Source organism: Salvelinus fontinalis, chromosome 9 (genome assembly GCF_029448725.1).
Source record: "Salvelinus fontinalis isolate EN_2023a chromosome 9, ASM2944872v1, whole genome shotgun sequence".
Classification (NCBI taxonomy): domain Eukaryota; kingdom Metazoa; phylum Chordata; class Actinopteri; order Salmoniformes; family Salmonidae; genus Salvelinus; species Salvelinus fontinalis.
The window spans coordinates 33,021,689-33,036,924 of NC_074673.1; the positions used below are offsets into that span (position 1 = coordinate 33,021,689).

The 15,236-nt window shown below is 42.5% G+C and overlaps 1 protein-coding gene across 4 annotated transcripts in view; it reads left to right on the forward strand.

Moving 5' to 3' along the window:
- Positions 1-15,236, forward strand: part of LOC129862456 (S phase cyclin A-associated protein in the endoplasmic reticulum-like) — a 128,429-nt gene that overhangs the window by 22,786 nt on the left and 90,407 nt on the right. For 3 of the 4 annotated variants that reach the window (XM_055934150.1, XM_055934153.1, XM_055934152.1), the window contains exons 2-6: positions 7,043-7,160; positions 8,237-8,313; positions 8,538-8,735; positions 12,377-12,412; positions 13,063-13,163. In XM_055934150.1, the coding sequence (XP_055790125.1) occupies positions 7,043-7,160; positions 8,237-8,313; positions 8,538-8,735; positions 12,377-12,412; positions 13,063-13,163 (530 nt within the window). The remainder of the gene's footprint in view (positions 1-7,042; positions 7,161-8,236; positions 8,314-8,537; positions 8,736-12,376; positions 12,413-13,062; positions 13,164-15,236) is intronic. The other variant, XM_055934151.1, reaches the window with a different exon arrangement.

The window sequence follows — 15,236 nt, forward strand, 5'->3', positions numbered from 1 at the left end:
TTGCTACATTCATTTGGACATGGTTATTAAAATTGTGGCTTGAACCAGATTCCAGGTTCTCTGAGTTCTATCCCAAGTCGTGTCATGGGACAAATTGTTCTCAAGTCTCAACTGTCACTGACAGGCACTACCATTCACAAAGACTACAAAAATACCATTATTTCCACGACACTGTTCAGAAGAACTAATTAAAACACTACCATGACCGTTTATATCTACTATATGAAGTGTCTGACAATAGTGGTACTTCTATCTTTTAATTAAGCCCATGCCATCTCTTCGGTGTGAACCTCCCACAGAATACATGCTGATATGGCTCATTAGGTTTTAAACATGCATAAACAGCAAGCATTGTCCTGGTCTGTTACTATTTCATGTCCTTCGGGAATATACACAACTGACGTACTTAAAGTGAGCAAACAAATGTATTTTTTTTTTACATAGAAACTGGGAAATTCCATAGTAAAATAATTTGACTCAGATTACTCACTTTAAAATGTATGCCAAACTAAAACCATTGATCAAAGTTAACAAACTATACAACTATACAGCACATTTGTGGCCTGCTGGAGGTCATTTTGCAGGGCTCTGGTAGTGCTCCTCCTTGCACAAATGCGGAGGTAGCGGTCCTGCTGCTGGGTTGTTGCCCTCCTACGGCCTCCTCCACGTCTCATGATGTACTGGCCTGTCTCCTGGTAGCGCCTCCATGCTCTGGACACTATGCTGACAGACACAGCAAACCTTCTTGCCACAGCTCGCATTGATGTGCCATCCTGAATGAGCTGCACTACCTGAGCCACTTGTGTGGGTTGTAGACTCCGTCTCATGCTACCACTAGAGTGAAAGCACCGCCAGCATTCAAAAGTGACCAAAACATCAGCCAGGAAGCATAGGAACTGAGAAGTGGTCTGTGGTCACCACCTGCAGAACCATTCCTTTATTGGGGGTGTCTTGCTAATTGCCTATAATTTCCACCTTTTGTCTATACCATTTGCACAACAGCATGTGAAATGTATTGTCAATCAGTGTTGCTTCCTAAGTGGACAGTTTGATTTCACAGAAGTGTGATTGACTTGGAGTTACATTGTGTTGTTTAAGTGTTCCCTTTATTTTTTTGAGCAGGGTATATACTGACACGGTGACTGAATTCCTCAGGAAGTGTACAGATGTTGTTCCCACTGTGACGATTAAAACAAACCAAACTGTGGATAGGCCTATTTATATGCTTTATAATGCTATGTCTGTATTTGATTAGAGCTTTGATTGAAAATTCAAGCCTGACGCTACCTGAGCCTGATGAGCCCTACATTAGACATTTTTAATGAGCCCATGCCCAAAAAGCCCAAACAATTGTGCCGTTATCCAATACATACAGTGCATTCAGAAAGTATTCAGACCGCTTTTTAAATTCTCATTAACCTACACACACTTCCCCATAATGACAAAGCGAAAACATGTTTTTAGACATTTTTTGAAAAATGTATTACAAATAATGTGTTTATGTAAATGAGGTTTCAGACCTTTTGCTATGAGACTCGAAATTGAGCTCCGCTTCATCCTGGTTCCGTTGATCATCTTTGAGATGTTTCTACAACTGGAGTATACCTTTGGTAAATTCAATTCATTGGACATTATTTGGAAAGGCACACACCTGTCTATATAAGTTCCCACTGTTGACAGTGCATGTCAGAGCAAGAACCAAGCCATGAGGTCCAAGGAATTGTCCGTAGCGCTCTGAGACAGCATTGTGCCGGCATATATCTAGGGAGGGGTACCAAAAAATGTCTGCAGCATTGAAGGTTCCCAAGACCACAGTGGCCTCCATTCATTCTTAATTGGAAGAAGTTAGAAACCACCAAGAGTCTTCCTAAAGCTGGCTGCCCGGCCAAACCGAGCAATCGGGGGAGAAGGGCCTTGGTCAAGGAGGTCACCAATTACGCAATGGTCACTCTTGACAGAGCTCCAGAGTTCCTCCTGTAGCACTCCACCAATCAGGCCTTTATGGTAGAGTGACCAGACGGAAGCCACTCCTCAGTAAAAGGCACATGACCGCCCTCTTGGAGTTTGCCAAAAGGCACCTTAAGACTCTGACCATGAGAAACAAGATTCTCTGATCTTACTGAACTTCTTGACCTGAATGCCAAGCATCACATATGGAGGAAACCTGGCACCATCCCTACGGTGAAGCATGGTGGTGGCAGCATCATGCTGTGGGGATGTTTTTCAGCGGCAGGGACTTTGTGACTAGTCAGGATCGAGAGAAAGATGAACAGCGCAAAGTACAGAGATCCTTGATGAAAACCTGCTCCAGAGCGCTCAGGACCTCAAACTGGGGTGAAGGTTCACCTTCCAACAGGAAAACTACCCAAAGTACACAGCCAAGAGACTGAATGTCTTTGTGGCCCAGCCAGAGCCCGGACATGAACCCGATCGAAACCAATCTGGAGAGACCTGAAAAATAGCTGTGCAACGACGCTCCCCATCCAACCTGACGGAGCGTGACAGGATCTGCAGAGAAGAATGGCAGAAACTTCCCAAGTACAGGTGTACCAAGCTTGTAGTGTCATACCCAAGAAGTCTCGAGGCTATAATCTCTGCCAAAGGTGCTTCAACAAAGTACTGAGTAATGGGTCTGAATACTTATGTAAATGTAATATTTCAGTTATTAATACATTTGCAAAGATTTCTAAACCTGTTTTTGCTTTGTCATTATGGGGTATTTTGTGTAGATTTGAGGGGGGGAAACAATTTAATCTATTTTAGAATAAGGCTGTGACGTAACAATGTGGAAAAAGTCAAGGGTTCTGAATACTTTCCGAATGCACTGTATACATCTAGAACAGGATTGTCTATTTGGATGCTAATTGAATTGGAGTGAAAAAGACTGCGAGAGTGTTCTTGCATGCACTGATTTTTAAAGCAACGATATTTGAGTAATGGGCTGTTTTTAAAACGGCAGCTGCAATTAAAAAAAAATACAAAATCTTGGTCTGACCGTAGTTGCTGTCACGAACCGGCTACCACCCTTTTACTCATCCCTGCTCCTTAGAGGCTACTGCATAGACATGGAACACTGGTCACTTTAATAATGTTTACATACTGTTACCCACTTCATATGTATATAGTGTATTCTAGTCAAGTCCATCCTATTCAACTATTGCTTTACATGTACTGTTCTATCCTATGTCTTATTCAGATATACTATGTATTCTATCCCCATAATGTCTGTGACGGAAAAGTCCATCACTGGCCGCGGGCAGTGTTTGGTATACTAACACACGCACACACACTCATCGCCCCCTCCCTGCTACGTTAACTTGTGTGTCGACACAAGTTAACTTCGGTATCTTAGTACATACATTACAAACTTTATGCTTACCTCCCGTTAGTAACAGTTTGTTATGGTATAAACAGACAAGCATTCATGTTTAAGTTGAGAAACATTTATTGTACTTATCAATGTTATGGATGAGCTCGCTGTTTGGTTCTGTTCCTCTTCTCCGTCTCTGTAGCTTCCGGGTATGCTGGGATAAGGACCAGAGCTATGGTAATCGAGCTGGGACAAGGACCAGAGCTATGGTAATCGAGCTGGGACAAGGACCAGAGCTATGGTAATCGAGCTGGGATAAGGACCAGAGCTATGGTAATCGAGCTGGGATAAGGACCAGAGCTATGGTAATCGAGCTGGGATAAGGACCAGAGCTATGGTAATCGAGCTGGGATAAGGACCAGAGCTATGGCAATCGAGCTGGGATAAGGACCAGAGCTATGGCAATCGAGCTGGGATAAGGACCAGAGCTATGGCAATCGAGCTGGGATAAGGACCAGAGCTATGGCAATCGAGCTGGGATAAGGACCAGAGCTATGGTAATCGAGCTGGGATAAGGACCAGAGCTATGGTAATCGAGCTGGGATAAGGACCAGAGCTATGGTAATCGAGCTGGGATAAGGACCAGAGCTATGGTAATCGAGCTGGGATAAGGACCAGAGCTATGGTAATCGAGCTGGGATAAGGACCAGAGCTATGGTAATCGAGCTGGGATAAGGACCAGAGCTATGGTAATCGAGCTGGGATAAGGACCAGAGCTATGGTAATCGAGCTGGGATAAGGACCAGAGCTATGGTAATCGAGCTGGGATAAGGACCAGAGCTATGGTAATCGAGCTGGGATAAGGACCAGAGCTATGGTAATCGAGCTGGGATAAGGACCAGAGCTATGGTAATCGAGCTGGGATAAGGACCAGAGCTATGGCTGGGATAAGGACCAGAGCTATGGCTGGGATAAGGACCAGAGCTATGGCTGGGATAAGGACCAGAGCTATGGCTGGGATAAGGACCAGAGCTATGGCTGGGATAAGGACCAGAGCTATGGCTGGGATAAGGACCAGAGCTATGGCTGGGATAAGGACCAGAGCTATGGCTGGGATAAGGACCAGAGCTATGGCTGGGATAAGGACCAGAGCTATGGCTGGGATAAGGACCAGAGCTATGGCAATCGGGCTGGGATAAGGACCAGAGCTATGGCAATCGGGCTGGGATAAGGACCAGAGCTATAGCTGGGATAAGGACCAGAGCTATAGCTGGGATAAGGACCAGAGCTATGGTAATCGAGCTAGCTTTGTAGTGACTGTCCCGAATGGCTCGTTCATGTGAATGGGCGTATTGGAGGACACCATGTCAGTAGTGATGGGATTTTGTAAATGTGTTATATTGTATCATGAGAAACTGATTACAAAGGTGCAATGTATATAATTAATGTTTAGCTGAGTGGAAAATGTAGGCTTTGATGCTGGTAATGGCTTCATTAATTAGTGTTTGGTATGTTCTGATGGGAGGGGCTACCCCTACAAAAGGAGCGCCTCTCTCAGTTCAAAGGGGTGACCATTTTGGATTGAGCTGTTGATGGGGCAGCATTGTTTTTAGCTTTCCCATAATGTATACTTTTGATGGCAGTACTGTTGTTTCTCTTCCGGATTCACTATGTAAATAAACACCCTTGCACAGAAGTACTTTTGCGGCTCCGCCATCTTTTTATTTGATAGAGGTTAGATTTTTCTGTTTAATCTTCTGGCCTACTCTACGCGGCAGTCTATACATCCTATATGGAAGGAGAGTTTACATACATTCTATACATCCCCAACCTGGAAGGAGAGTTTACAGTCTAACCAGCCACCTAGGTATTAGAATATGTGGACAATTACAAAGTCAGAACCGTCCAGAGTGTGCGGGCAGGTGCGGGCAGCGATTGGTTGAAGAGCATGCATTTAGTTTTACTTGCATTTGGAGGCCACAGATGGAGAGTTGTATGGCATTAAGGCTTGTCTGGAGGTTAGTTAACACAGTGTCCAAAGAAGGGCCAGAGATATACAGAATGGTGTCGTCTGCGTAGAGGTGGATCAGAGAATCACCAGCAGCAAGAGCGACATCATTGATGTATACAGAGAAGAGAATCGGCCCGAGAATTGAACCCTGTGGCACCCCCATAGAGACTGCCAGAGGTCTGGACAACAGGCCCTCCGATTTATGATTGTCATAACTCACCATCACTGTGGAGCTTCTCAAAGTAATTTTTCCTTCTTCTCGAACAGCAAGTAAACAGTCTGTTTTTACATCCATTGAGAATGACAATAGTTCCTCAACGTAGCCTATTTAAAAAAATCTTTACAGCTCTCTCCCTTTCGATTACCACTCAGCATGAAAGGTGAAATGTCATGCTCTGATCCGGTGGGAACTAAATAAAATAGGCCTGCCTGATTTATTTCTTATCCTTACAGCTGAGTCTGTCTGTCCAGAGCTCACTGACCTGGGAAACTCTGAGGACCCAGAATATGTTATACAATGTTGCAAGTTTACTAGCTTCAGGCTGGACCAAGTTAATCCAATACTTGATACAATGTTTCAAGTTCCTTGCAGACAGGCCATGCACAGCCAATGGGATTTATAGGATATTTATATTCCTCATATTTTCTACCTGTTGGCTGCAATGTTTTTTGGCTTTATGTGGGCTATTTTTACATATTGGCAATGGCAATAGAAGTTACTTTTAGATAAGTATCATTTTCACTGTTGGCACTGGGAATGTAAGCATTTCGCTACACCCGCAATAACATCTGCTAAACGTGTATGCGACCAGTAAAATTTGATTTGACACAGATTTTTATCCGCAAGACGTCATTTTGGTGGAATCACTCCACTGGTGGGAGAATGTAAATATTTTCTTTATGCGGATTTTAGAATATTTGCATGAAAATCTGTTGTCAATTGGATGGAAACCTAGCTAGTGTCAAAAAAACTAATTTATTTTGTGGTTATGGAGAACATAAACCTAGATGCCAGGCTTTCTCAATAGATGGAAACAGCAGTCTTTAATTGGCATTGCGAAGTGGGACTCACTGCTTATAAAGCTGATTTTCTTTTGGTATTCATGCATGGGATCCTCTAGACCATGTTGTGATGTCTGTCTGTGCATATCTGTGTGTGTGTGTGTGTGTGTGTGTGTGTGTGTGTGTGTGTGTGCACATGCATGTGAGTGCGAGAGAGGGGAAAAGAGGGGGCGAGAGCCAGCTAGGAGTGAACAAGAGATTTTTGACATGACTAACTCAATGCTACATGAGGTGCCAGGACCCAGAGTTCAGAGACGTCTCTATTAAACACAGTACTCTACATTTATGTATTATAAGGCATTTGATGCCCCATTCTGATTAAAACTCATAACCTAGAGACTTATGTGTACATGTCCTCCTGTTACCAAGCAGCATAACATAACATGCTGGTGTGAAGAACCCCATTGTGCTTTTCAAAACTTCACATGCTTCTGTCCAGTTTGGGACAGGTCTCCTCAGATGGCCATAAAACATTTGTGCACATTCTCTAGTGTAGCCTAGTCTATATGTAGGCCAACCCTGCTGCATAAACATTTCCATCTGCCGTACAGAGCACCAGCTTTTATCAACAGCTTGTTGTCAGTGTTATAAACTTGCCCATGTGTAGTTACGTTTTGGTATTTGGTACCATTTGACGTGATCCCCATTTTTGTCTGCAGGCATCCTTTCAGCGCTCAAACAGCCATGACAAGGTGCGGAAGATTGTTGCAGAGGAGGGCCGTGCTGCTAGAAATCTCATTGCCTGGAGTGTTCCTCTAGAGAACAAAGAGGAGGAAGGTCAGTGATGTCAAAATGCACACAGGCACACTCACATGCTAAAATGGGGCTTTCAATACTATGTCAGATTAATGACTGTCTTAATGTACACAGTGTTTTTCGCCAGATATATTTTGTTATCTTGGTGGGTATAGAATTGGTTGGATGGGCAAACTCCAATGTTCACCTCCAGTGGCAGGAGCTGATGTTGACTTTTATAGTGCATGAATCAGAGGGCATTGGGGTGAGGAAAAGTCACAAGTCCAGACACTGCTCTAAGCTGTAATACAACATCTACTATAACAAAATTACATCTTCAAATTCACCTCTGTTGTTCTTTCGATTGGCCCCACATCTATACTACCCCTCACTGAGACGACTACAGTAGATAGATTAGAGATTGCCTGCCCTCTGATATTTCTATACTTGAGACGGTATGCAACGTTGCATTAGAGATTCCAACTATTAAGTTAAACTGGTGTTAAGATATACACTGATAATGTGTGTCAGTTCATTAGTTTAAAAATATCAATATGACTCGGATTTAATGAGCTTCACATCCACTGACTAGGCAGAAAAGTGGGGGTTGTTTTAATTGATTGACGGAAAACAATCAGTTTGCCCGCTTTTAAACAACACGATTGATTATGATTAGGAACATGCATTAATTAACCCAGTTAATCCTTTGAATGAACAAAGGCAGAATATTTCATAACCGGCTTAATAGGTTCTGCAATGGGTAACTACAATAAAGAAGAAAGATGTTTCATCTGTGATACCAATAACCTGCTCTTGCTCACAGCTTTTTCATTCTAACAGGGTTGTTTTTCCACAGTATTTGGGCATTTTGCCAAAGTAAAAACCTTTTCCCTACTCTGACAATGTTGGGCAGAGAACAGCTTGAGAGAGAGTGTTTTTCTCTTGCAGGGCTTGTTACAGGCCTGTGTTATGTAAGGTGTGTGTGAGGTTCTGCACTTTTATGTTTAGTTCCTCCCTCAGGCCATATTCTATCTTTGACAAAATGAAGGGTGACCAGATCAATGTAAAAGCCATGTGTGTATTTCAGAACTACATGTTTTTATTTTTATGTTTCACAGGGAAGTCCAAAACTCATACCAACACCCATTTGAGGAACCAGCGGATCAACTCTGGTCTGCACAGGAATAAGAAACAGGTGTGCACAACACATCGTCAACTCTTAAACTAATGGGGATAGAGGCCAATATTAGCCCACATATTCAAATTTTGCCACCCTTTTATAAAAAAATGTAGTAAAAACTAAAGATGTGTGAAATGGTTTGCTCACTGCTATTTATTCACCTTTACCACTAGAGGGCATTGTAGATGTAGTTGCATCCTATTATTTGTCTTAAATCTCCCCTCCTGCTGTCTCCACAGAATGCAGGACTGGACAGCAAGAGTACAGCCGGGGCCTTGCTTGAAAAGGGAGCAGAGAAGAGCCCCTCCAAAGCCAGGCAGCCGCGCAAGGTGGACCTGCGAGCACGATACTGGGCCTTCCTCTTCGACAATCTGCGGCGGGCCGTGGACGAGATCTATGTCACCTGTGAATCTGACCAGAGTGTGGTGGAGTGCAAGGTAGGGACCCAACAGACTGTCACCCAACACCTCCTGTCATATTTTAACTCTAGCTACTTCAACAGGGTCCTTCTCAACAAGCTCACAGACAATAAATATAAGTAGTTGAAGGCACTTCAGATCTTCAACACTAGAGGGAGATATTGAGTTGATAACGGAGGTTCTCCCCCTCTCACATTCCTGTTGTTCTCTGGTTAGTGTCAGAGGGGCCTTTGAAGGCTTGCTGGTGAAAGAATTATCACAAGGCACTCTCCTGGATCTGGCTGGAGGGGGTGGATGTTGATGACCTGGTGTGGATTTGTGGCATGTGGTTTTCTAGGGTTGTGCTAGTGGGCTTGGAATGGAGGCTGGGCTGGCCGACTGGAAGGGAAGCCATGCCGGAGTCTCTGTTTGGGACAACAATGATTGTGAACTGAATAACTGAAAGGATAGGCTACTGATAGCACACAATAAGGATATTGGGATTTGTTATGAAATTGTTGCTGCTTACAACTGAGTTTCATTCCAAAACACTATACATCCATTTTCAGGAATATTGGTGAATTAGCTTTTATTGTTAAAAGAGTACAAAAATAAATAATGAAATAGATTGGTGTCTTTTCACTCTAATCATGACCTGGGGTTGTTCAATGTATTTGTTTAAAATCTACCACTTGATGGCTTCATTTCAGAGACACACATATGGCTACCTTCATGTGTGTGTAAAATAAGATATTTTATTCATAGATTTTAGATGTGTATGAAAATGTGTTTTTTTGCAAAATTCTATATATCCTCCTCACTCTGAGAATGTAGTAGTACTGCTAGGTTTTACAGTCAAACGTAACAAATAACTACATTTATTATAAAGAAATGTACAAATGATACATCAATATAAAAAAAGATATATATATATATATATATATATATATATATATATATATAATTCAATACAATATGAGATCTATATGTAAAATATTTCCATTTTACATTTGACTCATTTAGCAGATGCTCTTATCCAGAGTGACTTACAGTAAGTGCATTCATCTTAAGATGGCTCGGTGAGACAACCGCATATCACAGTCAAATATAGAGGATACAAACATTCCATTCCAGCTAAACAATGGATATATAGCATTTTGCAAAATAACACATTTTCATACACATCTAAAATCTATGAATAAAATATCTTATTTTACACACACATGAAGGTAGCCCCATAAGCAATCATTTCTGATGAAAAAACACAAATGTGAAATATTGGTGGATATAGCGTTTTGGAAATAATCTCAACTGTTATCAGTGGTGTACACCAGGCATGGTATGTTGTTGAGTGTCACTCCAGCAGCACACTAAAGCCCTTGTTTACTAGGCAGGGCCAGTAGTGTAATACTGCTTCAGGGCTGTCCTGCCATGTTGCTCTGCTCTGCTGTATTGATGATTCTGCCATGCTGCATTATGCTGAGCATGGTTGTGGTGACCGCGTGTGGTCAGTGCTGGAACACACTGCCCCTGCCTGTGGTCTCCATGCTGACAGTGGGGCTGTGTGAGATGTAGTCTGGCTGCTGTGTTGTGTTCTCACCCCAGTGAAGTCTAATGGGCTGGGCTCATATGCCCGTCAGTCCCACGACTCCCACCCAGCCAGCCTCAGCCTGGCCCTAATGGACTGACTGACTCTCTAATAAATGATTGAATTAGCTGGAGGGGAAGCAGAGTGCTCTGATACCACCCGGCCACAATCCCCTGGAGTGGTGTAAATCTGCACTTTGTGCTCTCGCACAAACACAAAACAGACCCACTGCGCTCTGCCACCCACAGGCACATAGCGCTGGCCTGGTGATGTGACATCACTTTGTTCTCAGGCCTATAGACTAGTTTAGACATTTAGAACTGTGGGGAGAGTTTGATTGTGTGCTTCTGTTGTTTGAATGAGACTAACAGACCAACAGATACAGTTCAGCCATTCCTTCATCAACACTGGCTCCTCCTGTGTGGGACCCTCCAGCCCCAGCCAGGAGAGCCAGCCCATGCAGCGATCTGATTTATGCTTGTATATTAATAACGCCCACATCTCTTTAACCCACAGCCCCCAGGTCTAATTAGTTATTTCGAATAAACCATTTGTTCTGTCTGGGCCCTGATTTATGCCACATCATACTATGCTACCATGAAGGGGAGGAGAGCTACAGTAGAAGGGATCTACAGCATCATAAATTATGAAATTGAGGAAGCTTCAAGGCAAAAACAAACATGATTTGGCACACAATATATTGTCAGAAACTAAAAGTGAAATTGGATGAACTTTCACTAATAAATGTTGTTAGCATTTCATTGTTACTGAAATGACCATGTTTTTACTGTTCATCAGGCTTCATATGACCTCTAGCAGGTTTAAACCTTTATGCAGTTCTCAGGAAATCTTAAGTACTTCTACTTAGGTGAGTAGTATTTGTCGGCAAGTGTGTTGGTTTGTGTCGTGAACATGGTTTTCAGAGCCTTCACGCAGTGTCACACCAGGCAGTGCCTCCCTCTGTCCTCAGCTGTTGCAGCCTTCATTATCAAATGAAAGCAGCAGCAGAGGGCCTGGCTAGGGCTGTTAACTAGCTCTAATCAGCAGGCCTGCTGCTGAACACATCTTTCACTGGGCTGACTTCTCTATTAACTAAAAGCACTGTGAAGCTTTACTCTCAATTACCACTCCCTCCCATACTCCCCATCAATCACCAGAGCTCTGCCTGGGCTGACTGCTGAGGAGGGGACAGATGGGCAATAGTCTTCACAAGCCAGTATGTCCCCTCTCTGTCGGTTTCACTAGAGTGCTGGGCGGAGGAGAGGACTGGCTCTAGCCTTCACAACTTACTATGTCCTCTCTGTGATAAACAAACATGAACCTCGTCTCTAACAAGTAGGTTAGTGGGTAGGTTTTTTTTTTTTTGACCATGTCAGATGACCTATAATAATTAAAGAAATATGACTTGTGTAGCCTACCAGTTTGACTGAGTTCTAAGATTTTGTATTTTGATAGCCACCTTCACAGAGGATGGGAAATGAACAGTGGGTAGAGTGAGATTGTGTATTTCGCTCTGGATAAGAGCGTCTGCTAAATGACTTAAATGTAAATGTAATGTGTATCAGATGAACAATAGGTGGCATCACCGGACTCTCCCTGTGCCAGTAGCAAGAAATGATTACAAGCCAATTAAATTTGTCTTGGGCCCTCTGGTAATGTCATTGATCATTTCAGCCCCACCTCTTGTGGTGGTTCAGGGAGAAGTATTTTTACTGAGATGTTTTTGTCTTCCCTTGTCATGGGCTGAATAGAAGGGCCTCTTACCTGTTTGTGTGGGTGAGATGTGCTTCACTGACTGTGACTGGGCCTGGCCCAGATTCCCACTCCTCTGGGTTTTAGAGGTGCAGGGGGCATTTGGGTTACTGGAGCCCCAGAGTGCTGTGAGATTTGGAGCTGGATAGAGCCTCTGAGATTCTCCACAAATAGAGACAATACACAGGGTGCAGAGATCTGTGCCACTTCTCCCTCACTATGGCTGTTTCCAAAGTTAACCTATTACAAGACCACACTGAATAGTCTGAACTGAATTTCAAATCATAATCTCTAAGACAAAGTAGTTTCTCATTGTACTGATATTATATGTGGATTGCAGGGCATCAAGCATCTAAAAAATCTTAAGGGACACAAGGTACGTAAGGATGGCTGGGGGGTGGTCCGGAGGTGGCCCGGCCCCCGTCCGTAAGTTGGAGAATTTTTCAAACACATGAAACAGCTTTTTCCTGCTATCTAGAGCTATAATCATATTGTTAATTCTATGTAAAAAAAAAAATATATGTAACATTTTATTAAACGTATATTTTTCTGCATATCTAAGCATACCTCTTGAGCTGTCGTTATCCTCCTGACTGGTGGTTCTTTTTTTAAAGAATCTAAATATGCTTCTTTGCATCTGCTAAAATCTGGGTAAAAGATTTAAAGGAATGTAAGTTTTATTCAGTACATTTAGTTATTCCTTGCTTTTCTAAAACTTATGAACCATGCCAGCTAACATGGTTAATCTAGCTACTCTAACCTGATTAACAGCCTGAAATGGCTTCTTGGTAGCTAGGCTAGTTATGAGGTTGGGAGATTAGGAACTTGTCTGGGCTAGCTAAAGCATACTTCATAAAATTGACAAGTGGCTAGTAGTGTTACAGAAGAGAAAAAAATATTGGACAAATCTGAGTGGGCAAGTACCCCTGCGCCCCCTATGGGCATGACGCCTCTGGATGTTTGTGTGATTGATGATGGATACACTGAGATGCCCCGTCTGTCTGAAAGGTGTTTGTCCTTATTTAGGAGGTGCTGATGATGTTGGACAACTATGTGCGGGACTTTAAAGCTCTCATCGACTGGATCCAGCTGCAGGAGAAGTTAGAGAAAACAGATGCCCAGAACAGGTGATCGATCGATGTCTTGTCTCTCTCTTTCTCTCACACAGATGTATGTATGCGTGTGTATATATGCGTGTGTGTATGTATGTATATATATATACACACACACACACACACACATATATACATATACATACACACACCTCTATATATCCATTAGCGGCGGCTGTCGTAGAGCTGGGCGATTATCGATTTGATTAATTAAAAAGAATGTCTTTGCACAATATTCCAAATGCCTGTATTGCAAGAATCAAGATTGTTATTTTTTGTTATGTCCGCTTGTTCACATGTTGTATTTTTGGTCTCATCTCTTTCACTCCTTCTGTGCTGTATGCACCTCTCCATTTACACCAGAGATCTGTATATAATGAAAAGATGCTTGTATCCGCCCTAACAATGTGATTCTTTGTCCCAAAGGTGGGAAGACAGGCGACAAGCTTAGGTCCAAAATAAACCCATAGAAATGCATTGGGCTTATTTCGGACGTATTTTAGCGAACGTGAATCCTCTCTCTTCACCACTTCCTCTATGGTTTACACACACCAGGACCCTACCCTGTCTCTCACGCCAACAAAGTTGAGAGATCACATGGACACCAAAACACATTGAGACATTAGTTTACTGTAGTAGAGAAGTTAACTTTTCTAACCATACCCGTTTTATGTGTCAACTACTCAAATTCCACGTAGAGCAGACACTACCAAAACGAGAGTATCAATGAACATTGATTCTGTAAAATGAATGCTCAGGTTGTCGTACACGGGATTGGGGTACCACATACCGCTAGCAGCATTTTAGCCAGACTGTTATACTAGCTGTCTAGTCTGTTTATAAATGTGCAACACACCATTTTATATAAGGAATTGGAAACTCGTTCTCATTCTGATAAATAAGGTAGGCCACTTGATTTCAACATCTGACCAAAGTGGACAGGCTAACATGCTGTTTAAACAGTTGGAGACAGAACGGTGTGTTCATAACAATTCACCTGTTCAACCTCGTTAGCTAGCAAATAGATCCAAGTTGGCTAAACTTGAAATATAAAGATTAGCTGGCTAAGCACGAGCATGTGGACTTGAGATTGTTAATGAGACCTGTGTTATTTTCTATAGCCTAATGCCTGCTACAAGAAGTTAGTCATTTATTAGTGAATGTGCATTATGCATGGTTCTAGTTAAGTGTGTAACAAAAATGGGCATTTTCATAGACAGACTTGAAAGCCAGATCTGTGACTATTACAACAAAAAAGCAGGTTAAAATATGTGGATGAAATAAATACACTTATTAGTGGGTCTTGTGGTTGTGGAAGGCTTATATTTAGCCCAGGTATAACTTCACAAGCCCTGAATTCATTAGATTATTGCTGACTGTTTGAAATGCTGTGTATTTTACCTTTAATTGTACAACGCTTATTTAGAGAACATACACAAAATCGAAATGTATATCGTGAATCGCACATAAGTTTGAACAAAATGTAGATATGATTTTTAGGCCATATCGCCCAACCCAAGGCTGTCCGCTAATCAACCGATTACAGATTCATGTTCCACTTCATATTAACTAGGCTACTCTATATTTAAACGTTTCAATTCACTAGTCAGTCGAGCCCTCTCCTGCTGGAATGAACGATATGCATCTTCTAGCGATCTATTGATAGTATAGACACCTGTCAGTCACAAAGCGAGCGATGACAGGGAAACGCAGTCTGCTGTCTATCCCGCCTCCCTATATAATTTTTGTGTGCTGGGGTTGGGTTGCAGTCGAATTTCTATACACGGGAGAGAGCAGATGCTGGTGAATTTGTATGTCCCATGTAATGTAAGCGGTAACGATTAGTCAAAATCCACGATTTAGCCTAATATTTCTGGCATAATCACGTGTTTCACGTAGCTAGCCTCGGAGTCTTGGAGCATAGTAGGCTATTTACTGTGCTTTGACAACTAAACAGCAAGTGTTGACTAGTTTTATAAAAGCTGTCGAACTGGCTGGATAAAGTCGATCTCCCATATCCCTTTGCCATTCATAAATCATGCAACGTGGTTACACTATGTCCATGGTATCGCATCCGGACAAGTAAAC